Raw genomic sequence first — 26,071 nt, 5'->3', positions numbered from 1 at the left:
CTCATTAATAGTTTTAAAAATATTGATTACATGTTGAAATGATAATGTCTGGGGTCTCTTGGGTTATGTAAAATACATCATGAAAATTAATTCCTCCTGTTTCTTTTTATTTCTTTTAATGTGGCTGCTAGAAAGTTTAAACTACACATGTGGCTGACCGTCGTGGCTTGAATGACATATCTATGGGACAAGGCTGAATTAGTTCAACTTCCTCATTCAACAGATGAGAAAACTGGTCAAGAGAGGAGACCTGATTTAGCAGATGACACACACTAAAAAGCACCGTCATTTCCAGTCCCTGACAATCACACACACACACACACACGCACACGCACACGCACATGCACGCCTAGGAGCCTGGGAGAGGAGCCTGTGGACTTGAGCTGCAGGCCTCAAGGGAAGTGTTCCAGGACTCAAGACATTGGCTGTGGTTTCTTGAGAGAGAGAAATAAAAACCTAACAGAGGTGGAGGCACTGTCTCCAAAAAGTCACCTTTAAAAAGACTGGAAACTTGGGGTGTGAGGAGACGTGAGGAGAAAGCCGGGGAGCCCTAGGCCTCCCCGTTCATTATATGCATAGTATCCCAGGTAGCTGACCAGTGTGCTAACTAAACAGCACCTTAAAAGCACACAGCGCCCTCCTGCCAGGCAGTGGGGTAGGGCCTTGCCTGAGGCCAGCACCCGGGAGGCAGCCACTCAGGGACTGTCTGACAAGTCAATAAAGACACGTTTCAGTGGCACTGGCTTGATCATGGCCAAGGAGTGGGCAGCGGAGGGAGAGGGAACCAGACACCAAAGGCAAATTCCTTTATTTCATAATTTTATCTGGCATCCACATTCTCCCCCACCTGCATCATCAAGGCTTTAAGAGAGGTAGGAAAGTAGACAGGGAAACATCTCCCCGTCTCTCCGCACTGGGGCAGCCTTCACGGTGCCCGTCTGGGGACAGCTCCGACGGCGGAACTGCAGAGCTGACTCTGGGCCCAGGAAGGAGGCTTTCCTTGGCTTCACCTGCCTTGGCTGGGGAGATCTGAGAGGGTGGCCAGCTCCTCCTGTCCCGGGCCTAGCTTCCCAGGGGCCCCAGGCACGGCAAGCTGTCTAGCCCTTGCCCTGGGCGCACAGGAGTGCCCGGAGCGAGGGCAGGTGTGGCTCCCTCCTGGAGGTGACAGCAGGCAGGACGGATACTGAGCGGTCCCCTCTGACTCCTTTCTTTACCCCCCCGCACCCCCCACCCGCCGCCCTGGGACGTCCTGAGCTGCTGATGCGCCGGGTGGGGCGGGTTGGGTGCCTTTGGTGGCCCCTCCCATCACCACCACCACCTATTTCAAGGGTGGCTGTGCTGCTGACGTCAGGCGGCTTTTGGCTCATTCCCTGGCACGGGGACTTTATTTTCATAACAGCAAGCGGTGCAGTGGAACTGGAATAGGCGTGTCCTCTACCCCACCCCACCCTGACCCTCCCCCGCCCCTTGTGCCTCTCTGCTCACCCCTTCTCTCCCTCCTCCCGCCGGCGACAGCCGCCTTTATAACTGCTCCGCGCCGGGAGGGCGGGATTGCTGCCCGCGGGCTCCGCTAGCACCCAGGGGCTCCTGTGCTGCCTCTGCGCGCGGGAAGCAGCGCCAAGTTCACTCGCCAAAGCCAAGGTACCAGGGTAAGCGAGGCGCACTGAGCACGGAACGCGCCCGGCCTCGGGATTGCAATCCTCCGGGGCGGGGGGGACGCGCGGTGGGGGTGGGAGAGCGGCGCTGGGAGGGGGGATACAAGAGGAAAGAAACCCTGATAATGGACTGCAGCTGGCTCGGAGCAAAAAACAATCCCAGGAAAGGAATTCCTGTAGTTTAATTCAATTCAGATCCCACACCCCCATCCCATTCCCAGGCTAAGAGGCAGAGAGCAAAAAGATAATCAGGATAAATAGTTTCTGCTCAGACACATTGAACAAACTGAGTAGGTGGAATCCTGGCCCGGCAGGTGAGCAGTTCTGGGGTCAGTCTAGGGGAAGAGAAAAGTAGGAGGAAGATCTTAGAGGAATGGCAGGGAATTGCGTGGGTGGGCAGGAAGCAGGAGACGGTGACCACTGCTACTTTCCCCAGGTACTGTAAAGTGTCCATTTATTCTGTCCTTCCACGACAAGTGTGCCCTTCTGAATTTGGGGAAGTAGATTCTGGAAGCCGTCCCTTCTCTTGACGTGAGTGTGGCCCTCAGCTCTGCAGCATTCCCTCCTCTGCTGTCCCTTGAGTTGCTCTGGATCCCCTGGGTTGAATGTCCAGTAATAGCCCACTTTCAGGCACCAACCAGATGGGACTCGGGAATGGGCCCAAACTGTCCAAGATGGTCCCTTAAACATCAATGGGGGAAGGAAGGGGAAGCAGCTCCGGTTCAAGGAATTTGAAGGACTTTCCATTCCTGACTTCTTCCCAGACTGAGTGTTGCCTCTGAGGGTTTTGTAAACGCCACACCTGTTGAAGGGTTTGGTTGAATCAGCCAGGCCTGTGGGCTCATTCCTGAAGGGGAATACTGGGGCCACTTCAGCTAGGAGGGGCCTGGGGAGGGGTGAGGATAGGGGGGGTCAGAACTCCGCCCTCCTTCTCCTAGGAGAGGGAAGAAATGGGGGGGGCGGGGAAGGAGGGCCAGCAGAGGTGTCACCCAGGAAAGAGGCTGCTCTGGGGTGTGGAGAGGTAGGTGGGTGCTCCAAGGACAGATGGGAATGAGCGGAACTCAGAACGAGCTAACATTGCAGGGAAGCGCTCTGAGCCTTGAGTCAGGAAGCCTGATTTCTCATCCCAGCTCTGCAGGCCATGTAGCTGTGAGGAGGCCTGGGCTGGGCCTTGAGTTCCTCCTAAGGGGTCTTGGAAAGGCCCCCAGCTCCTTCCCGGGGCTGAGATTCTAGACCTTCTCTATCTGTATGTGTCTCTTTGGGCGTCCTCATTGGAGTCTGCTTCTTTGTATTCCACTCCTTAGTGGAAATTGAAGGTAAGAGGGCGTGAAGAAGAGTTTTGACTGTGATTTTTATTCTCATTCTGGGGGTTTGTCTTCAGGGCCACTGCTATTTAAAAATCCACAGACTGAGCTGAGGAAATGGGTAGGAAATGATGTGTTGGTATGACAGGGCCTTAAAAACAATGAATCGAATAATAATTTTCCTTGAGGAGTCTCAAATTTTCTGAGTAGTTTGGTGTTTTTGCTTCTACTTATATTCCTATTTTTATTGCCTGTGGTCAGATTATATACATTTCTGTGCATTATTCCTGTACATTTCTTATTTCAGGCTTTTTTTTTTTTTTGGTGTGGTCTAGAATATGCTGTTTTTATAAACATTCCATGACCACTTCTATAAAAGAAATCATATAGAGAGGGCTGGTAAACTACATTCCTGGCTAAACACTTCCCACAGTCTGTTTTTGTAAATAAAGTTTTATTGGAACTCAGTTATGCTCATTGTCTGTGTATCATCTATGACTGCTCTCAGCTGTAAACAAATGGCCTGCAAAGCCATTTTCTAAGTTCCTTATTATCTGGTCCTTTGCTGATCACAGATATAGAGGATCTGAATTACATGATTAATAGTAGAGATCTAATAAAATATGAAGATAGGGCATATTAAAGGATCCATAGAACATTTATAAAAATTTACCATATTACTGTTTGCTTTTTCTATTTCATCTGCTGAAGACTGATAAAGAAGTATTAAAGTTTCTGTAACTATAGTATTTCTTTTGATTTCTCCTTGTATTTCTGGTAGCTTTTGTTTTAGGTATTTTGGTGCTGTATTATTCAGTGCATAACAGTTTATGATGGTTGTATCTTCAATGTGGAGTATTCTTAATTACTATTAAAAAAGCTTTTAGGTCAATATAATAGCTTTTTGTCTTGACTAAACTTTGTGTGATATTAATAACTCAACTCTTACTAATTTTCTTACCTTGAGCAAGCTATTATTTAACTTTGTACCTGATACATGATACTTGCTAAATAAACATATCTGTTATTGTTCCTTTTTTTTGCACTTATTTTCATTTTTTCCTTTCTTTTGCTTTCAACTTTTCTGACTCTTGTTGTTTTAGGTGAGGTTCTTATAGGTATAATATGGTTTAATTTAGTCTTTTCAAAATAAAAAATTACCATTTACATTTATTGTAATAAGAGTTGCTTGCTATTGTCATCTAATTTTTGGCCATGTGGTCTGCTCTCTCTATCTTCCCCCACATTAGATAGTCTATGTTGTATTTTTAGATACACTGAGTGTATGGTAGTACCATTCTCAGGGTTTAGAAATAAAGGCTTGTAAGGAGAGGTAAGTTTAGCTTGGGAACATAAATATGTTACCTTCATATGCTGAAATAAAATACTTGAAAGAAGGTGTCTTTGAGGGCTTTGAGGTGGTATACCAGTAGAGGCCTTCACTTTATCCACCTATTTCCTGGAAATTTCATATCTTAAAATTCTGGGCCTAAGAGATTTAGTAGTTTCACTCAAAATCTTAAGTTAAAAAAGGGGATTTCAAGTATTTTATTTTATATTTCAGTGATTTATCTAAAGTTCACATGATTGTTTAGAACAGAGGAAGATGGTAATACCTCCAAAAGTGAATAAATTGGGATGAACACTGGTGTTATACTTGTTTATATCTGCCTGTGGTGGAATGATGATTTATTTTCTCCCAGTTACTACATAGAAATTCAACTCAGTGATATTCAGATGTTATTCATAAGCTGTTGCCATGATGCATCACTTTTATGTCATCAGAATACGGATGGCTTACCCAGAAGAGGGGATCCTGGACATTTCCCTGTAGACAACTTTCCATTTACGGCTAATCCTTCACCTAGGGCAGAGAAATTTCTGTGGGACTCCAGCCTCATCTTAGAGCTCAGCCTAGATAAAAATATAAGGGTTAGCATCAGCACATTTTCAGCTCCCCAAATTCTTCCTCCCCATTACTCATACTTGCTCATGAATAACTTGCTTTGAGTTATATTCACGCTCAGTTTTAGTCCAGAACGTTTGCTCAACAACCACTGTGCAGAGCACATAGGGAGATACCAACACATAGAAGACTTGCTCTATTTCCTTAAGAAGCTTGTTATCTGATAGGCGAGTTAGCACTGATATTAATGTATAATATATGACATATATATGGAAAAACTTGAGCACCGAGAAATACTTAATTGTAAAAACTATGAAGAGATCTACAAATTTAGAATGAGATGGGACTAATAATTAAAAAACCCTCACGGTAGAGGTAAGTTTGGGGTCAAGTTTCTACGAAACATGGTACATGAATTGTGACTAGGAGAAGGGTCTTTCTGGCAAGGAGAATAATGCATGATGAGGCAAAGAGTGACTTTGTAAGAGAGGGTCTTGGATGAGCTCCAGTTCCCTTCCAGATAGAAAATACTCTTGGAAGTTTTGCTTACCTTGCACAGATGTGGGGAGGGGAGTTAGGAAACCAGGAAAAAGTGGATGGGAGGACCAGTTGGAGAAAAGCCTTGAAGCTCACATTGAGGCTGAATCTGTTATAACAGACAAAAAGGCGCTGAGATGCTTTTAATTAATATGCTTTTAATTATGCATTTAATTAATATGCTTTTAATGATTTATTTATTTTTCTTTTGCTATGCTTTTAAATTGCTAAACTCAAAGATTCCTTCCCACGCCTTCTCTTCTTTGCTGCCCTTGTAGCATTTAACCCCATCGACCACTCTTTGGGAAACTGCTCCTGGACTTCTAGGAAACCAGCCGGGCTTGTTTCTTGTACTAACCCTGGCAATTTCCTTTGAACAATCTTTGCTGACTCCTGCTTCCATGAGATGGCGTCCCGGGGTTCTGTCTTTGGCTCTCTTGCTGCTGTGCAGGCTGCCTGTGTGATCTGGTCTCCTCCAAAGCCTTCCGATACCTGCTATGAGCCCGTGACCCCCCATCTGTGCTCATAGCCCAAACCTCTCCTGAGCTGCAGACTCACACGTTCAAGCACGCAGGCTCAGCACAATCTGGTGTCGTGGAGCCTGGCTTTTACTTAAAATTTTGTTTGGCCGTGCCACTCGGCTTGTGGGATCTCAGTTCCCTGACCAGGGATTGAACCCGGGCTGTGGCGGTGAAAGTGCTGAGTCCTAACCACTGAGTCACCAGGGAACTCCCAGGAGCCTGGCTTCTAAGAGCCAGGTGATCTTGGGCAAGTTATTTAATGTCTCTGTTCCTCTGTTTCCTCCACTGTAAAAAGAGGGCATAATCTGGCATGAACGCACACCCCCCCCTCACTATATATGAGATAGAAAACCAACAAGGACCTACTGTATAGCACAGGGAATTCTACTCAACACTCTGTGATAACCTATATGAGAAAAGAATCTAAAAAAGAATGAATATATTTATAACTGAATCACCTAGCTGTACACATGAAACTAACCCAACATTGTAAATCAACTATACTTCAATTAAAAAAAAGATCTTAGTTCCCCGACCAGGGATCGAACCTGTGCCCCCTGTGGTGGAAGCGTGGAGTCTTAACCATTGAACTGCCAGGGAAGTCCCCCCAATTCATCTTAGATTTAACAAAGTTAAACTGGATATCTCTCCTCACGAGCCTGTATTTCTAAGCTCCATTTGGTTCTCCCTTCTTAAAATCTCCCACCATTCCCTGCCCATCTTTCAGGCCTCATCTCCCCCTGGTCTCCTCTCTAAAGTCTTTTTTTTTTTTAACACTTTAGGTAGAGCGGGTCACTGTTTTCCGTGTGCCCTCAGCATTCCTGCACACTCTGCAAGCCTTATTTGTATGTCAGTGTGACTCTGTTGGTGCTCCTAGGGGCAGTGGCCACACCTTCCGTCTGCGGGTCTGCATGATTTGTACACTTACCACAGCAAATGCAGGGAGATTGACCAAATGCAGGATTGCTTATTTTGGAGACTTCTTGGATGTGGTTTAAATAGAGAGAGGCTTGAACAGACTTGTGGTTGCCAAGGGGAGGGGTGTAAGGGAGGGATGGATTGGGAGTTTGGGGTTAGCAAACTATTATACAGAGAATGGATAAACAACAGGGTCCTATTGTATAGCACAGGGAACTATATTCAATATCCTGTAATAAACCATAATGGAAAAGAATACGAAAAAGAATATATACATATGTATAACTGAATCACTTTGCTGTACACCAGGACCTAACACAGCATTGTAAATCAACTATACTTCAATTTCAAAAAAAAAAAAAAAAACAGAGTGAAGCTGGAGTCAGGGAGAAAAGCTTCAGAGAGCATAATAGTGATTTAGAGATGAAACAAAAGATTAAATTCTAATTAAGACTACTCATAAAGGGATATTCTTCCTAACTAATTCACACTGGATGTGTAACTTCATCTCTCCAAGAGTCAGTCTTATCACCTGTAAAATGGGTTGTAGGAATATTAACTAAGAAAATAGATGTAAAAGCATGTAAATGAGTGAATACACGTAGAAAAACATATAAACACTCAGCATCGAGCCTGGCTCATAAGAGGACTCAGTATGTGACAGTAGTTGTCATTAGTTTTAATCATACTTGTATTGTGACTATTGTTATTACTACTGATTGAATGTGGCAATTCCAAGAATAGAGAGAAAATTAAAATGCTAGAAAATTGCCAATTTGCCTGGCTTGGGATGGTGTGAAAGCCCAGCTTTAACAAACACTTGAGTTATTTGGTATCATTCCCCAGGCAGTTGTCCTAAGAGGTCAGTATCGTCCTCTTCTTTATTTCTTTTTATTAAAAATATTTTTTTATTGGATATAGTTGATTTACAGTGTTGTGTTAGTTTCAGGTGTGCAGCAAAGTGAATCAGTTATACATGTATTGTCTTCTTCTTTTTAGATGACAGAAGGAGACAGATCTCATAAGGAGGAACATAAGATCAGCTCTGGGCAAGATTCAGGGTCGCAGGTAATTCCTGCTCAGATAATCTGGGGTGGGCCGCATACAGTCAGTTCGAAAACCTACTAGGTCTGGACGTAAGTAACTCCAGACACCTCCCCACCTCTCTGGGGAAAGAGGAGTCTCAGAGGTTGCAAAGGAGAAGCTGAGAGACACTTCACATGCTGGAATTTGTCCCTGCATCCCAGTCAATGCTGTGTGTCAAGGCCAGTGTAGGGCCAGTCCTGCTCTAGCATCCCTGTGGCTCTGTCTGGCAGGTGAGCGTTCACCCTGCGTCTTGAGCCCAGCCCCTACTCAGACCCTTCAACCTCACCTCCAGCCCTGGTCTGGGGTTTGGTTAGGAGTTTGCAGCACATATTCTTTTAATGACAGGAAATGGGGCAGGAAGGAGGATGAGGGGGAGGGAGAAAGTGATTTGGAAATTGTCTACAAGGAGTTCCCCGGAGGGATGAGCAGAGGAACTGGACATGGGCTCAGACCCCCTCGTTCAGCACCCAGCCCTGCTTTGGAGAGGATGGAGGTTCCAGGAGACGGTGTCCGCACACAGAGGCCGCTGAAACCCCTCTTTCCTAAAGGGGCGGAGTCACAGGGCTGGGAATTGAGCGCAGCGACTCCCTCCTTCCCTGTCCTCCCCTCCCCCTCAGCCCCGGTTTCTGGTTCTTCTTTCTCCTTTCCCTCTCCCTTTCCTCCCTCCTTCGTTTTTGTTTTTTTAACCTTTCTGTCATGCCTTGGCTCACCTGAAAAGGGCTTAAGGAAGTGCTGAGGGATGTCAGGGTCTTGGTTGTGGGTGTTGGTGGATTATTGGACGGCGGTAGTTGGCTCAGCTGCTGTAATAAGTGAAGAGGGTCTCACCCTCATGACTCAAAGTCCTTTCTCGTGTCTCAGGCCAGAGGCTGCACACGCTGAAACCTCACCATCTCCCTCCAGAGTGCAGGGTTTAGTCAATCAGGGAAGTGAGTGGGAGTGAATGACTGGATTCCAGTAAATCCCTCTGCTTACTGTCTCTGCTTGCTCAGAATCCACGCTAGAGAAGACACCTGGGGTCACTTAGACAGGAGCCCAGCCGGGGCCAGGGCTGCCCCCCGTTTGGTCTTTGTAGGAGCAAGTCCTTTCTTGGTTGGACCCTAGGTCTCTCTGCCCTTTTTTGTCTTTGCTGTGCCTCGCAACTCGTGGGATCTTAGTTCCTCGACCAGGGATTGAACCCGGGCCACGGCAGTGAGGGCGCAGAGTCCTAAGCATTGGACCACCAGGGAATTCCCATAGGTCTGTCTGCCCTTGACTCTGGTTATGAGCAGACATAACCAGACCAGAATCTGGTTATGACTCTGGTCATACGATGTCCATATGACCACCAGTTCCATTTCATTTTCTCCTTCTGCTCCAGCCCTTAGGTTCTTCTCTGAGGCTGTTGCTTTAGCTCCTGGCGGTTTCTAATCCTAAATGCTGATGCTTCCCTTTTCTTCCTCAAACCCTGCTTGCTAGAAGACCTCAGCTTCTCAGAACCCTGTCCCCAGCCACCTTCCTGGTGGCTCATCTGGGCCATTCCCTATGTGACCCAGCGCCTCCTTAGTGCAGACCTGCTTGTGAGTGCGTTTGGTGAGTTTGATTTCTCTCTGACAAAATTCAAAGTGCTTAGGACACTTCAGACCCGTTGCGAAATCGCTGTCATGCTGGGGAAGGGGTGGAGGAGGGTGAATTAGGTGGAAGAGGGTGGAGGAGAGGTGAAGTAGGAAGGATAATTCCAAAAAAATTAGTCACTCAGATAAAAAATTACTTTCTCAGAAGTTTTAAAAAAACCGTTTGAGAGAACTGAGAACTATGACCCCTAACTGGATATTTGATATTAAAGGGTCATCGTTAATTTTTTATTTATTTTTTAATTTATTTTGCGGTACACGGGCCCCTCACTGTTGTGGCCTCTCCCGTTGCGGAGCACAGGCTCTGGACGCGCAGGCTCAGCGGCCATGGCTCACGGGCCCAGCCGCTCCGCGGCATGTGGGATCCTCCCGGACCAGGGCACGAACCCGTGTCCCCTGCATCGGCAGGCGGACTCTCAACCACTGCGCCACCAGGGAAGCCCCATCGTTAATTTTTAAAGTGGGGTTAAGTTTAAAAGGGTTTTATCTTTTAGAGATACATACTGAAGCATATATGAATACAATGATGTCTTGGATTTCTCACTAGATTAAGAATGATCTAGTGAGTGGGATGAGGATGTAGATGAAGGAAAACTGGCCAAATAGTGGTAAGTTTTGAAACCAAATGATGGGCCTTCATTATACTATTCTCTTTGTTTTTGAGTATGCTTGAAATTTTGTATAATAAAAACAAACATTAAAAAAAGTGTTTTTTTAAACATCTTTTTTTTCATGTTTTATTTTTTTATCTTTATCTTGGTAAAATTTATTCTTTTTTTTAACATCTTTATTGGAGTATAATTGCTTTACAATGGTGTGTTAGTTTCTGCTTTATAACAAAGTGAGTCAGCTATACATATACATATATCCCCATATCCCTCCCTCTTGCGTCTCTCTCCCTCCCACCCTCCCTATCCCACCCCTCTAGGTGGTCACAAAGCACCGAGCTGATATCCCTGTGTCATGCAGCTGCTTCCCACTAGCTATCTATTTTACGTTTGGTAGTGTATATATGTCCATGCCACTCTCTCACTTCGTCCCAGCTTACCCTTCCCCCTCCCCGTGTCCTCAAGTCCATTCTCTACGTCTGTGTCTTTATTCCTGTCCTGCCCCTAGGTTCTTCATAACCATTTTTTTCTTTTTTTTTAGATTCCATAGATATGTGTTAGCATACGGTATTTGTTTTTCTCTTTCTGACTTACTTCACTCTCTATGACAGACTCTAATCCATCCACCTCACTACAAATAACTCAATTTCGTTTCTTCTTATGACTGAGTAATATTCCATTGTATACATGTGCCGCATCTTCTTTACCCGTTCATCTGCTGATGGACACTTAGGTTGTTTACATCTCCGGGCTATTGTAAATAGTGCTGCAATGAACATAGTGGTACATGACTCTTTCTGAATTATGGTTTTCTCAGGGTATATGCCCAGTATCGGGATTGCTGGGTCATATGGTATTTCTATTTTGAGTTTAAAAAAAGCATTTTAAAGGTAATTCAGGGACTGTTTCTCCATCTCCCTTGAACGACTGGGGGTGGGAGGTGGAGGTGAAATTGGGGGAAGTGGGGTTCTTCTCTACATACCCACTGTCAGTTGCTCGTGGTGTTACTTGGAAAACTGGATTCACTTCTTAGTGAATGTTGAACCAAAAGACACAACCAAGCCAAAGATCTGGAGAAGGAAGGATTTATTATTACTTGTAGCAGGTAAGGAGAGCACCGGCGATCTTGCCCAAAGCAGTGTCTCCCCAAATGGCAAAATTGGGGAAGTTTCAAGCTAAGGCCCCATGCTATTCATGAAGGGGCTCAGGCATCCACAGAGTCCAAGCTTTTGTTGACTGAAGTCATGAGGGTCAGGAAAGGTCAACACCATCACCCCTTAGACTCCAGTTGATCTGGGGTTGAGCACTTCAGGCTAATCTTTGAGCAGAGCTGGGAGTCTTTACAACTGATCTATTATTATCTTTGCTGTTGGTACTTCTCTTGCCTGATCACGGTTGCTTATTTCTGCGTTCTTTTGTTCCCTTAAGATCATTAATTGCTGGGACTTCCCTGGTGGTCCAGCGGTTAAGACTTCGTCTTCCAATGCAGTGGGTGCGGGTTTGATCCCTGGTCGGGGTGCTAAGATCCCACGTGCCTCCTGGCCAGAAAACCAAAACATAAAACAGAAGCAATATGGTAACAATTTCAATAAAGACTTTAAAAAAATGGTCCACATCCAAAAGAAAAAATCTTAAAAAAAAAAAAAATCATTAATTTCTGAAACCTGTTCATGGGCAAGCACTGTGACCAGGCTTAGATCACAAAACAACTTAGGCCAAAAATGGCTTCTCTTACGTCAAGAAAGCCATGCCTGGTTCTCTTTCTCCAGGGACCCCTTACCTTATGTGCTTACAGTGTCGGACCCTGGTCTGTGGGCACCAGGAGGCCCCAAGACACAAACCCTTCCTGCACAGCTGCACAGATGGGAAGGGCCTAGAGGTCCAAGTTGGGAGCAGGAAGTCTCTGCCCTACCATCCCTCTGTGCAGCACCAGGACCTTCCTTTAGGTGAAAACCTCATCAGTCTCTCAAGACTGACAGTCATCAAGTTCAGATTCCTTTATAATTATCAGGTAATTATGATAACAACTACCTGTCAACAAACAGCACTGCCCTGAGGGGTGGGGAAGGAGCAGTTTCTGGGGAAGGTCAGGGAGGTGAGAGAAATACCTTTCCAGCTGGACACTGCCCTTATGATTAATCTGAGAGGGAGTGAGGTGGGGAGGTGGTGAGTGAAGAGAATGCTGGATCCTGGTCCCTTCCCCTGTGACGCTGCCCTTGAATTAGACCCAGCTCTTCCTCTTCTGCATCCTCAGCATAGACAAGGGGGCGTGTCCCCTCTCCCTGTCCGGTTCCACCCAGGGCCAAGTGTATCAGACTTTGGGGGGCCTTGTATTTCAGGGGTTGCCTGTATCTGAAGTGCATTTGCCTTTCTTTTTCCTCCTGTGTCTCATTCTGCACTGCCCTGGGGAGGTGGAACGTAACCCACTCTTTGCTCTGTGCTCTGCATGCAGTCGGGATGACCAGGGTGTCATTTTCCTGGAGTGGACTGCAGGTGACAGACCCCTGGCCAGGGGAGGCCACAGGAAGGTCGTGGCAGTGGTGGCAGATAACGTCCATCTGTCCATTTCTTCTACTACAGCAAGGATCATGTCTGATGTCTGTTTTCCCCTTTACCATTGAGCATCTAGAAGAGTGATTGACATGATTGACCCATAGTGGTGCTGGTTGAATGAATGGCTATATTGCAAAGTGAAACTTGCAGGGACTTCCCTGGAGGTCCAGTGGTTAAGACTTCATGCTTCCCCTTCAGGGTACACGAGTTCGATCCCTGGTCGGGGAACTAAGATCCTGCATGCCACCCAGCGTGGCCAAAAAAAAAAAAAAAAGTTAAGCTTGGAGAGGCAAATTTCATTACAAAGTATGGAAGATGGATTTAAGCCATCAATTATTTAAGTTATTTATTTTATTCGAACACACCACACATATAAAATTCTTGCATCTACATAATAGTCATTCATATATGTCTGTACGTGTTACGTGGCATATACATATACATCATTTTTTCCTAATGGCTATGGGAATAAAAAAATGCTGGGACACAACTATCTCATTGAACTGAAGAGACAATTTTGCATCTTTATTTATTATTATTATTTTAGAATTTATTTATTTATGTTGGCTGAGCCGGGTCTTAGTTGCAGCACTTGGGATCTTCGTTGGTGGCATGGGAACTCTTAGTTGCTGCATGTGGGCTCTTAGTTGTGGCATGTAGGATCCAGTTCCTCGACCAGGGATTGAACCCTGGAGCCCTGCATTGGGAGAGTGGAGTCTTACCCACTGGACCACCAGGGAAGTCCATATTTTGCATCTTTAGGGGAAGCAGGTGTTTGAATTCTGTCTACGTGGAGGAGGATGCTTGTTTGCTCTGCAGAGCCAGCCAGCAATTGCTCATTATGTGTCCCACCTCGCTGTGCTCCGTCTTGTGATTTGATCTTTTTTTAAAAAAAATAAATTTATTTATTTATTTTTAACCGCGTTGGGTCTTCGTTGCAGTGCACGGGCTTCTCTTGTTGCGGACCACGGGCTCTAGGCGCACGGGTTTCAGTAGCTGTGGCTTCTGGGCTCTAGAACGCACGCTCAGTAGTTGTGGCGCATGGGATTAGTTGCTCCGCGGCATGTGGGATCTTCCCGGACCAGGGATCGAACCCGTGTCCCCTGCATTGGCAGGCAGATTCTTAACCACTGTGCCAACAGGGAAGTCCTTGATCTTTTTAAAGAGAATTCTTTTCCATTGTGATTTATTACAGGATATTGAATATAGTTCCCTGTGTTATGCAGTAGGACCTTGTTTATCCATTTTACATATAATAGTTTACATCAGCTAACCCAAACTCCCAATCCATCCCTCCCCCACCCCCTCCCTCTTGGCAACCACAAGTCTGTTCTTTACGTCTGTGAGTCTGTTTCTGTCTCATGGATAAGTTCATTTGTGTCATGTTTTGTGATTTGGTTTTGAAGAGACAGGATGGAAGGGGAGGGGAGGGCGTTCTTTTTCGTCTTGGGTTGATCACAGCACCCCTACAGTGCTGTGAAGGGCCCGAGAAATCTTGTTTATAAGCATTTATGGGTATATGGTGCAGAAATTCTGAGCTGTTTTTTCTGCTATAAGGAAAGAGGCAGGACTCTGGGTATTTTTTGCTTTTTCCTGCTTCTCAATCCTAGCTGTCTTCTTCTTGCTGATTTCTTTACGCACATTTTCTCCCAATTTGGCACTAGGAGAGGCCAAGAGCTCTCACGTGTGCTTTTCTATGGAGGGGGGTCTCAATGAGCCTTCCCTTCTTCTAACTCTGCCCCCGCTCCCCATCCCCCCAATATTTGTCTTCTAGTCAATTCAAAAGATTTCTCTGTTGAGTGAGCAATCCTATCAGAAAAAGAAACACTAGAAAACAAAAAAGGTTACATGCATAAATAGTATACAACAAATCAAAAAGAATCGTGCCATAGAAACTTATAAACAGTAATATAATTCAGAAAAAAATTATAGTTTTGTTGAGAAGCTGTTAAAACCACAGCGGTCCTGAATTTCAACATCTTATCTGACACTGGCTTTGGAATTTGAGAATCATCCATTTTGAGGAAATATACAAACTCCTTTCCCTTCCCATTTCCCAACTCATCTTCCAACGTGTGCCCTGAATCCCTAGGAATTTGATTTCATGGGGTTTGGGAAATCAGCTGGGTCTAAAATTGACATGGAGCTTGTGGAAGGAAAAAAGGCAGCAGATCTGGGAGATTAAGGACAGATGTATAGGAAGTAAACTGCTCTACCTCAAGTCGATTTCTCATTATCCCTGAGTGGGTGAGTAGATTACCTGCTTTGTGGGTCATCTATCACCTGGAAGCGCCTATCCTTCATGGGGCTGAACTAAGAGAGTAGAATTAGGACCACAAATAGCTGGTTTATGGGGCATCTGATGAGGGAAGGAAGGGGGAGGGAATATCTCAGATTGCATTCTAAGGCCAGTTAGAACTCCCTGGAGAGGTAGCACCTATAGTAGTTAAGACCAGGGATCCTCACCTAGAGCCAGGTAACCTGGATTCAAATCCTGCGTCTGCCATTTCCTGGCTGTGTGATGTTGGGCAAGTAACTTGATCTCTCCCTGCCTCAGTTTCCTCATCTGTCAAATAGGGATAATCATTTTTACCTTATAGGATTGCTATCAAATTAAACTAATAAATATATATATGAGAAGTGATTAGAAGGGTTTCTGATTCATAGTAAAAATGAGCATTAGCTATTGGTAATATTTTTTGTTGGGTCACCCACTGTTTTTGTGTCATCCAGGCCATCCCTCCTTACGGGTAGCTAATTAAGAGCTCACTCTGGGGAATTCCCTGGCGGTCCAGTGGTTAGGACTCCACACTTTCATTGCCGAGGGCATGGGTTCGATCCCTAGCTGGGGAATTAAGATCCAACAAGCCGCAACGCATGGCCAACCCTATGACAGGGAAGACCCCTTCCATTGCTTTTCTGGATTAGCAGAGCCATCCTTACAAACCTTAATTAAGAAGGGAAAATAATATGTGACAGCAGAGCTGAAGAAGAGGACCCAGTGGCTGAGAGGGGAAGGCTGGCCTTCCGCAGAGAAATCTACAGTTCAGATAACTCCTCTTGTCCATGAGAGAATGCGTTGCTTACAAATAATATCTGAGGCTGGGCCCAAGGTGGCAAAAAACTGGAGACTGACAAATTATGTTTAAAGTGTTTACTTTAAAAATTTTTTGGCCACACTGCCCTGCTTGTGGGATCTTAGCTGCCTGACCAGGGATCTAACCCAGACCCCGCCAGTGAGAGCACTGAGTGCTAACCACTGGACCGCTAGGGAATTCCCAAGGTGTTAACTTGACGGTTACATATTTCCACGTTCACCAATTCCTAAGGAAACACTAGCCAAACATATCAGGAACCCTGGCAAGTTATTTGTGACGTATTTTTTGAGATGTGACTTTGAAACACCTCATCAGAGCCCTGGGCCCTCTGGCTTCAGGGTAAATGTTAATATAGTTAAATTGCGGGGAGGAAGGTATGAGATTGTTTCTTCCCTTCATCAGCCTTTAGAATTTGCCATGAGAGGTGGAGAACAGCTAGTAGCTTGATCTAACGTTGTAAGTTCAGGGGCAAAACCCTGGCTAAATATACAAGATAGTTTCCGAATCGTTTTTGGTCCTCTGTGCCTGAGTTGGTGGGGAGATTCACCCCCACCTGCAACTTTGCTTTCTTGCAGGACGAGAATGGCCCCAGATGCCCCCGATGGTTGCCGCTCGAACCTGGACCCCAGGTACTACAGGCTCTGCGATAAGAAGGCAGCCTGGGGTATCGTCTTAGAGGCCTTGGCGTCGGTGGGCGTTGTGACCTCGGTGGCCTTCATGATCGCCCTCCTGGTTTTCATCTGCAAGGCCCAGGACTCCAACAGGCGTAAAGTGCTCCCCACCCAGTTCCTCTTCCTCCTGGGTGTGCTGGGGGTCTTTGGCCTCCCCTTCGCCTTCATCATCCGCCTGGATGGCAGCACGGGGCCCACACGCTTCTTCCTCTTCGGCATCCTCTTTGCCCTCTGCTTCTCTTGCCTCCTGGTTCACGCCTTCAACCTGACGAAGCTGGTCCAAGGGAGGCAGCCCCTCTCCATGCTGGCGATGCTGGGCCTGGCCCTGGGCTTCAGTCTGGTGCAGGATGTCATCGCCATCGAGTACGTGGTCCTCACCATGAACAGGACCAACGTCGACATCTTCTCCGAGCTTTCTCCTCCTCGGCGCAATGAGGACTTTGTCATGCTGCTCATCTACGTCTTCTTCCTGATGACGCTGACCTTCGTCACGGCCTCTTTCACCTTTCGGGGATCCTTCACTGGCTGGAAGAGACACGGGACCCACATCTACCTCACTATGCTCCTCTCCATCGCCATCTGGGTGACGTGGGTCACCCTGCTCTTTGTTCCTACCCCCGGCCCCCAGTGGGATGACACCATCCTCAGTTCAGCCTTGGTGGCCAACGGCTGGGTTTTCCTGTTGGCTTATATCGCGCCCGAGCTGCAGCTGCTCACAAAGCAACGGAACCCCATGGATTACCCTGTGGAGGACGCTTTCTGTAAACCTCAGCTCATGAAACAGAACTATGGTGTGGAGAACATAGCTTATTCTCAAGAGGGAATCACTCAAGGTACGGAGCCGGGCTGGGTAGAGAATCCCTCGTGGGAAAATGGGGGAGAATCATAAGATATTATTACTGTAAGGAACATGCAAGATTATCAGGTCATACTCCCTATAGAACAGATAAGGTCCCCAAGGCTCAGATCTTACTTAAAATCATCCAGCTAGAGGGACCTCCCTGGTGGCGCAGTGGTTAAGAATCCACCTGCCCATGCAGGGGACAGGGGTTCGAGCCCTGGTCTGGGAAGATCCCACATGCCACGGAGCAACTAAGCCCGTGTGTCACAACTACTGAACCTGCACCCTAGAGCCCACGTGCCACAACTACAGAAGCCTATGCACCTAGAGCCCATGCTCCGCGACAAGAGAAGCCACCGCAATAAGTCCGCACACCACAATGAAGAGTAGCCCCTGCTCGCTGCAACTAGAGAAAGCCTGCGCGCAGCAACAAAGACCCAATGCAGCCAAAAATTAAACAAATAAAAATTTAAAAAAGAAAACATCATCCAGCTAGTTAGAGACAAGTAGAACTAGAAGCTGGCCTTGGTGGTCTTTATCTAGTATGTTCTACCATGTAGATTTCTCTGAATCAAAACAAGATGGAGCAAAGGAATGGAAAAGGATTGATTAGATAAATTCCCAGAGACAAGTGGGCGAGATGGTGTTCTTTATACATGTCAACTAGGCAATCCTTCCAGAAATGTGGAGGCTTTGTAGATCTGAGTGCACAAAACCCAGCTGTGCAGTGACCACAGAGCACAGAGTAGGGAGAAAGCTCTTTTATCATAAACCAGTGGGAATCTCCATAAATTTACTGAGGATTTCGATGTAGCCTGAAGAGATACATTTTGTCGCCCATCCATGGCCCACAGGAGGGAGTTTCGCTCTTGTCTGGAGTCCTGAGCAGCCAGCCTGCACTGATAGCCAGAAACTATAGATCTCTTGGGTTTACATCAGCCTCTGGGTCTAATCGGGGGAGGGGAGTGGGTGTGGGACAGGAGTGAGGGACCTCCAAGGCCAGGTTCGTAGCTCCAGCTAGTAAATTTCTTTGCTCTTGAAGCCTTCAGTGCAAAGCTTGCCGGTGTTTCTCTCTGCAGCCCTGGTCCCTCTCCTGCGCAGTGGAAAGAGTGAAGGGAGGGGGAGGGCCGGAGGGGAGATTGTACCACCCACCCCCTCCTGTGAATTCCCAATGGACACTCTCACTCTGTCACCTCATGCTTGGACTCTGTGTTATGGGTCCCTAACTAGTCTTCCTTCCCTTATTATTAATTCATTAATTTATTTAGGCTGTGCAGGGTCTTAGTTGCGGCACGTGGGATCTTTAGTTGCGGCATGCGGGATCTAGTTCCCCAACCAGGGATGGAACCTGGGCCCCCTGCATTGCGAGCTTGGGGTCTTACCCACTGGACCACCAGGGAAGTCCCTAGTCTTCCTTCCTTTAATCCTTCTTTCCCTTCATTCCATTGGCCATTGCCAGCCTCCCCTCCCTAAAATACTTCTCTGGCCACTGCGCCTTCCTGCCCACACGCCTCACTGGCGCCCCCGCACCCACTGCATTTTCTGAATCCTTGATGAGGCTTTTCACAGCCTGAACCCACCACCCCTGAAGCTGTGCTCTCAGTTCAAACAAACCAAGTCCCTGCAATTTCCTGCGTGCGTGTCTGGGCTCAAAGAGCGTCTGTCCTCCGCCTGACGCGTCCCTCCTTATTCTTGCCCTTTTGCAGAGTCCCTATTCCCCAGTCTCCCTCAGTCTTTGCTCCGCCCGCCTAACTCTAGACCTTTGAGATGACCTTAGCAGAGTCTGTCTCATCGCGTAGTTATTTGTGTAGCTGTCATATATTCCGGACACTCCAGCGGCACCCTCAGGGCAGGAATCATTCTGATTAATGCTTCTATTCCTCACAATATCTTACAGACAGAGGGTGTTTAGGTATTTATTGAGTAAACTGAACAGGTAAATTTGGTGGGAAATAAACGGATTGCTTTACGTTGTATTTATTTATTTATTTAGCCGTGCCCTGCGGCATGTGGGATCTTAGCTCCCCAACCAGGGATCGAACCCAGGCCATGACAGTGAAAGCGCCGAGTCCTAGCCACTGGACCGCCAGGGAATTCCCTAAATCGTATTCATGATGAGCGTATGTGTTTAGTTCCTGAGTTTAAATCCCTCTGATTTTGGACTTCCCTGGTGGTCCAGTGGTTAGGACTCGGTACTTCCACTGCAAGGGGCATGGCTTCCATCGCTGGTCGGGGAACTAACATCCCGCATGCTGTGTGGTGCGGCGAAAAAAAAAATCCCTCTGATTTCCCCTAAATACATAGAAAACAATTACTCACAGGTTCTATCCCTTCACAAAGAAAATCGTGACTTTTTCCCCCCCTGTTTGGGCAGGTAAGGAAGTGGGTAAATCTCCAGTGAGATTCTCTCTAGGTACACCTCCAGCCAGATCTGTGTCTGAAAAGACTGGTGTCAGATGTGCTTTTGGAGTGGTCCTAGGATGAGGAGGGCTCTGGAGAGGTTTTGGAAAGCATTTCCCTAGTGATTATACGGGGCTAGTTATTCATTTGTTCAACCAGTTTGGGGCTGACTCTGTGCCTGGGCTTGAGGACGCAGTCTCCTCCACACGAAGCTGACCGTCTCCCAGGGAGACAGAAAATTAAAGGGATAAAGCATCATGCTTCATAAATAACTCAACGGGGGCGAGCACAGGTGGGGGCTGTCAAGGAGGGAACCCTGACATTTACCTAATCTGCATTGTCTGTTTCAGGTACTGAAGAGACAGGTGACACGTTCTATGCCCCGTACTCCACCCATTTCCAGCTGCAGGTAAATGAGCTCTTTCTCTTTTTTTCATCAGCAGTGTTAGCACCCCAGGAGCATTTGTCCTTTGGGAATAGATGATGTTGCCACTCTGATGGCCCCTAGATGCCGCCTAGAAAGGATCGCGGGTCCACTTTCCTGTAATCTGCCTCATGGGATTAGGACAGGAGACTGGAGTGCAGGGCAGGGGAGGGCTTAGAGGAAGGGAAGGCACGTTAGACTCCTGCCCAGGTTGGAGTGCAGAGTGCCGTGGAAATGGCCGGGAAGTGGAGTGGGTTGAACAATGTGAGTGTTTTCTTTTCAGAATCGGAGCTCCCCAAAGGACTTCTCCATTCCGCGGGCCCAGTCCCGGGTTAGCCCTTACAGTGACTATGAAGGAAGGAAAGATGTCAGTTAACACGTCCCGAAGGGTGGGATGAACACAGCGAGTCAGCAGAGCCAGCGGGGAGTTCATGGGATGCGGACTGAGTCCTGAGTCTTCCCAGGAAGCTGTACAGAACATCACAGGAAGACCTCGCCTCCCTGCAGCCTTCAGCCATGATTCTTCTGTTCTGGGGTTAATGAGGGCCGACGGGACCGCAGATCTCAGCAGCACTGTAGTTGTTTCCTTTGTCCCATAGTTAGGCTCCTTCTCTCGAGTGGGAGTCTTGGGCAACTCAGGGTGGCCCTTAACCGTCCCTGCCATCTTACACATGACTCAGGCTCCGGTCATCTGACCACACACTGGCTCATTCAGCCTCAGAAGCCAACTTTTCCAACTGTGGGCTGATTCTGTGAGAATCGCTTGGCTCAGAGCAGAGCTCATATCTGAGCAGACCAGCAAAGGCCTGTCTCTCACATCACCCCGCCCACATCTACACTGGAAGCCAACTTACCCACACCTCCCTTCATGCCCGGATGGCAGGCGCTAAAAGTCACCCGAAATTTGCTAACCTCTGTGATGCTGCCTAACCAGGGTCCCCAGCGCCAATTCACTCCCAGACTCACCGTTGGTCCCCAGACTCACCTCCCTGCCCCCTGTGCTTCACCGGGAGATCTCCCTCCAGCCCTCACCAGCATGGACAAGCCCAGTTTCTCTCTGCCAGGAGAATGTGGGCACTGGGTTGCTCTAAGTTCTGCTCAGTGCTCTAAGCACTGATTCTTCTCCCATCCCCTCGCTCCTCAGACCGTGTTCACCCCCCGCGTTCTGGAAGTGGGTATTGTCCACTCACGGGGGAGCGTGCCTTGTAAAATAAGTTACTCACTGTTCTTCACTGGAGATGCAATAAAGGTGTGGTGGCAGCTCTTGGACTGTTGCTGTGGCAGTGTGAGCGGTGGACACCGGACACGGGGAGAGTCGCAGGCTCGCTCTCGTCTTCACGTGGGAGCTGAAGTTCAAGGTTCAGTCCCACTGGGTGTGGACTTGACCTTTCTTTCCTCCTCCTTACGTCTACGACAAGTGTGTGTTCCCCAGTTTTGGGGGTGAGTGGCAAAGGTGAGGGGGAAGCTGGGAAGGGTCACGGACCTGAGGTTTTGCTCCAGGAAACAGAGGAGTGGCAACTTCAGAATGGGGTTTGGCGGCCCGGGTCAGACAGGGAGGAGACCTCAGAGGCAGTTTCTCGTTTCATCTGAAGTTTAATTGTAGGAGGGGATAAATCCAGATCCCTAATTTGACAGAACTGGTTCATAATATCTCTCGGAAAAGACAAGGGTACCTAACAATGATCATTTGCTTAATCCCAGAAACGGCTTTGTGGGGCGGGGCAATTGAAGCTCGCTTTTGGGTGAAGAAGAAAAAAAGAAATCCCCATGCACAGAAACTGAATGACCTTTACGAGATTATAGCTGAGTTAGGGAGTTACCACCTAAGAGCCTGACGCTTGGCTTCTCATCACAAAGAAAACCCAGTTTTCTGGGGAGAGGTTGGAGAGGAATTAATGGCTTGCCGAATTAGGGATATTGACATTCCACGGACATTTAGCTGACTGTTTCCCATATGATTTCGCACTCACATTAGCCCAGCTTTGTCTTGAAAAGGGGAATTACAAACGATGATGTGGATCCTTCTAGACCATTCAAGGCTTCCCAAAGAGGCCATAACCCAGTGAGGTTTGTTGTGAAGAGAAAACAATATCATTTCATGGATATTATCTATCGCAGTGTGGATACTCAAGAAACATGTATTTCCTTCCCTCCTTTCTCTCCTTCTCTGTCTCTGGCCTGTCAACCAGGCAAAGGGGGCTGAGGGAGAGGTAAAGCCACAAAATACTCAGAATTTGCTTTCTTGTTAAGGAAAGAACGTGCCAGGCCTTTGTAGCCCATGATGGCCATCCTCAAGCCTCTTCAAAAACGGGAGAGGGGGGCTTCCCTGGTGGCGCAGTGGTTAAGAATCTGCCTGCCAATGCAAGGGAAAGGGGTTCAAGCCCTGGCCCGGGAAGATCACACATGCTGCGGAGCAACTAAGCCCGTGTGCCACAGCTACTGAGCCTGCGCTCAAGAGCCCGCGAGCCACAACTACTGAGCCCACGTGTCACAACTACTGAAGCCTGTGCGCCTAGAGCCCGTGTTCCACAACAAGAGAATCCACTGCAACGAGAAACCTGTGCACCACAACGAAAAGTAGCCCCTGCTCGCCGCAGCTAGAGAAAGCCTGCGTACAGCAGCGATGACCCAACACAGCCACAAAATAAATAAATAAATAAATTAAAAACAAACAAACAAATAAAAGACAGGAGAGGGCACGGAAGTGGCACCCATCGCTGGAGATTGGTTTCTCCTCCAAGAAATACAGTTTGGGGACTTCCCTGGCAGTCCCGTGGTTCAGCCTCCACGCTTCCACTGCAGGGGGTATGGGTTCGATCCCTGGTTGGGGAACTAAAATCCCATGTGCCATGTGGCATGGCCAAAAACATTAAAAAATTAAAAAAAAGAAAGAAGTACAGTTTGGACAAGTAGACCATCACCTCACTGAGTTCTTTTACTTTCCAGGTGGCAGAAGAATGCTGCCCATTCAAATAGCACTTGTCACCCCTGTCCCCTCACCCATGCTAACCTGACTTCAGGTCTCTGTCTTCTGGACATAATGAAATGCTTTTATTAAAATAGGGACATCTCAGGGACTGGAGGTTTGGGAATCTGAGGATCGCTATGCTACTGGAGAAGAGCGTTTCAAAGCCCTCCTGTAAGTGTCCGTCTCCACCTGGGCTGACATAGAATGTGCATTTAGCCCAGCCTGGTCCTTGAGTGACGTCGGTTGATTGACGGCTGGAAACCAGAACGGCATCCCCTTGTAACTAAATGGGTGATAATGAAATGAAGCTCAACAACCTTCCCCTCATCTTTCACTGTCCGTTGAGAAATAGACCGAGTGTCATCTCTGCCTCTCACTTTAGGCTGAGGCCGTCCGCAGCGGCCATCCCCCCTGGTTCCACTGGATGGCGGTGACACCTCAGGTATTGGCCCTCAGGGACTCAGACTAAGTCCACAGCTGCTCTTCTGTGAAGAGCACGAGGCAGGGCTGCAACTACTCAGATGGCTTGAGGCAAACGTGTCCCATTTTAAAAGGCGTGAACGTGTGAGCCGTTTGCATTCTCCCTCCCACCTTCTTTAAAGAATCCACGCTCCATCTCCCTTCCCGGAGCTTCACTGCCCTGTGTCTCATTTTTGTGAAACTCTCCAAGGTATTTCCAGCTCATCTGCGTGCAGCCTGGCATCTTTACAGATATTGGTCTCATAGGCTGTTGTCATTAACGTCGAAGAGTATTTATGTGGTGAGAACATTGGCTTTTGTCAGGGAAAGTTTGCCAAAACCAAGAGTACGGTCTGGCCCCGGAAATGCAGTGGTGAAATCCCCTCCCCACGCATTCTGGGTTTTCTGCCGTCATTTCTAGACTTGTCAGCATCCCTGAGAACCGAACTGAGCCCCGCCAATCTTTCCCTCCTTTTCCACTTCCTCCTGTCGCTACCGGGTTTGCAGGTTTGCCACTGTTCCAGCCCCACCCTGAAACACGGGATTACTTTAGAACTGGAGGTAGCAGCTTCAGAAAAATCTTTCTCAGGTGTTGATTGCTGAGATCCCGAATCTGGGAACTCGGCCTCCAGCTGCCTTTGGAAATTCTGTGGTCCACCTGTGGTCATTTTCTGGCATCCCTTCCATCGGGGCAGATAATGATTTGCCTCCTTGGCTTCAAGTTTTCCAGGTATGCAGAGGAGTCTGTGTGGCAGAGGATGGGTGCCTGACCCCGATTTCTGCAACCTCCTGATTACCACCACTTCCCTGACCCTTCAGAGTGGGACACTCCACTGCCTAAAACGTTAGCGTTTGAGAAGGTCACAGAGCTTCCATAGTTGGTAACCACAGCCCTCATTTTACAGAGGAGGGAATTCAGTCCTGAAGGACTTAATGCAACTGGGCTCAGAATTCTGGTACTGCGCTCCTTCTACTGTCAACACTTGTGTGGTCTGTTTTAGATACTTTTTTTTCCAAAGGGGGTGTTTGAGGAAAGAATCAGACAAAATGACTGTGGTCAGCATATATTTTAAGCTCTCCTCTCATCTTCCTTTGCCTTCCCAGATGCCTTTCCTGCCCCCACCCCCACCCCCGATTTCTCCCCCGGGGCATGGAAGCTGTGGGGAGAGGGACCGGATGAGGACTGACATTTTCTGGGTCACCCCAGGTCACTCCTCTGCAACCTCCAAGCCACACGAGCCTCCTTCTGTCAAAGGAGGGGCTGCAAGGGAAGGCAAGAGTTCATCTTCCCAGTAGCTGTAATAATCCTTCCACTTCCTTGAGTCCCAGCCTGTGTCAGAAACCCATACCCAGCCCCTGTTCTTTTCCTTTGCCTGGAGCTATAGATCCCCTTGGCAATCTCTCACTCCCTATGCGATTTCTTTTTCTTTTTTTCAGATGGAAGTATAATTGACTTACAATATATTCGTCTCAGGCGTGCGACCTAGTGATTCCATATTTATATTCATTACAAAATGATCACTACCCTATGCGGTTTCTGATGGCAGATTTCAGAGGCAGTCCTTAGGAAAACTTTGCAAGGAGCTGTTGTGTGTGTAGTGGATCTCAAGCACCAGATCCAACCACGATCTTCAGCAGAAAAGAAGATGAAACTTGAATGAAATTTGGTTACTAGCTGCTTTGAGTCAGATCCCCTTCCACAATATGATCTACCAAACCTGCTGGATTTTTATCAACTCAATTTAAAAAGCTCTGAGACACCCATGTAGCTATGCCCTGAGCTCTGGGACATGGTGGTAGAAGTTCGCACCATACCCTGTGATTATGTAAAGCTACTTCCTTTCTCTTAAGGAGGAATAATTCCAGATCAACTGTTTTTTTACCCACAAGAAATTGAAATAGTAAAAGCATACATTGTTTTAGCAGGTATCTTTAAAAAAATTTTTTATTGGAGTATAGTTGATTTACAATGCTGTGTTAATTTCTGCTGCACAGCAACATGATTCAATTATACATCTATATATTCATCTTCATACTCTTTTCCATTATGGTTTACCACAGGATACTGAATGTGGTTCCCGGTGCTATACAGTAGGACCTTGTTGTTTATCCATTCTATATATAATAGTTTGCGTCTAGCATGATATCTTTATGAACAAGCTATCTTCATGATCATGATCATAGGTCTAATGATCATAGAGTTAGGTTGAGTCATAAGTCAAACATCCAAGAAAAGGTCATTTATTAGCTTGAGGTCTCCAGTGGTGTCCCACAGGGCTCTGTTTTTGGGTCTGTTTGGGTAATATTTTTATTGACCCCTTGGATAAAAATAAAGCATATTTCTCAAATTGTGCACATGACACAACATTAGGAAAGACTGAATAATGAAACCAGAATACAAATGTATTGCAGTAGACTGGAATAAAGATCCCAGACCAAGCATTTAGTTTAATAGATGTAAATGTATTCATGCCTCCGGAATAAATTACATAAGTATAGGTTGGAAAGGCTT

At 47.1% G+C, this 26,071-nt stretch overlaps 1 protein-coding gene across 2 annotated transcripts; it reads left to right on the top strand.

Moving 5' to 3' along the window:
- Window positions 1-1,496: 1,496 nt before the first annotated feature.
- On the top strand, window positions 1,497-21,392 carry GPRC5A (G protein-coupled receptor class C group 5 member A). 2 transcript variants are annotated; one of them, XM_060166848.1, is made up of 4 exons: window positions 1,497-1,649; window positions 16,372-17,300; window positions 20,059-20,117; window positions 20,416-21,392. In XM_060166848.1, the coding sequence occupies exons 2-4, from the start codon at window positions 16,379-16,381 to the stop codon at window positions 20,506-20,508; spliced, it is 1,074 nt and encodes a 357-aa protein (XP_060022831.1). In that variant the 5' UTR covers window positions 1,497-1,649; window positions 16,372-16,378; the 3' UTR covers window positions 20,509-21,392. The 2 variants fall into 2 exon arrangements, with proteins under 2 accessions (XP_060022831.1, XP_060022832.1); XM_060166849.1 differs by having other exon boundaries at window positions 1,505-1,641.
- The last annotated feature ends 4,679 nt before the right edge of the window (window positions 21,393-26,071 follow it).

The sequence above is a fragment of the Lagenorhynchus albirostris genome, chromosome 11 (assembly GCF_949774975.1).
Source record: "Lagenorhynchus albirostris chromosome 11, mLagAlb1.1, whole genome shotgun sequence".
NCBI lineage: Eukaryota > Metazoa > Chordata > Mammalia > Artiodactyla > Delphinidae > Lagenorhynchus > Lagenorhynchus albirostris.
Note: the sequence above shows the minus strand (reverse complement) of the source record. Positions and strands in the feature narration are given on the sequence as shown.

Excerpts from the sequence above, each read along its gene's own strand:
- GPRC5A (XM_060166848.1), top strand. The coding sequence starts at position 16,379 with ATGGCCCCAGATGCCCCCGATGGTTGCCGCTCGAACCTGGACCCCAGG. Across the intron at positions 17,301-20,058 it reads TCAAGAGGGAATCACTCAAG|GTACTGAAGAGACAGGTGAC; the intron begins GTACGGAGCCGG and ends TGTCTGTTTCAG. Across the intron at positions 20,118-20,415 it reads CCACCCATTTCCAGCTGCAG|AATCGGAGCTCCCCAAAGGA; the intron begins GTAAATGAGCTC and ends TTTTCTTTTCAG.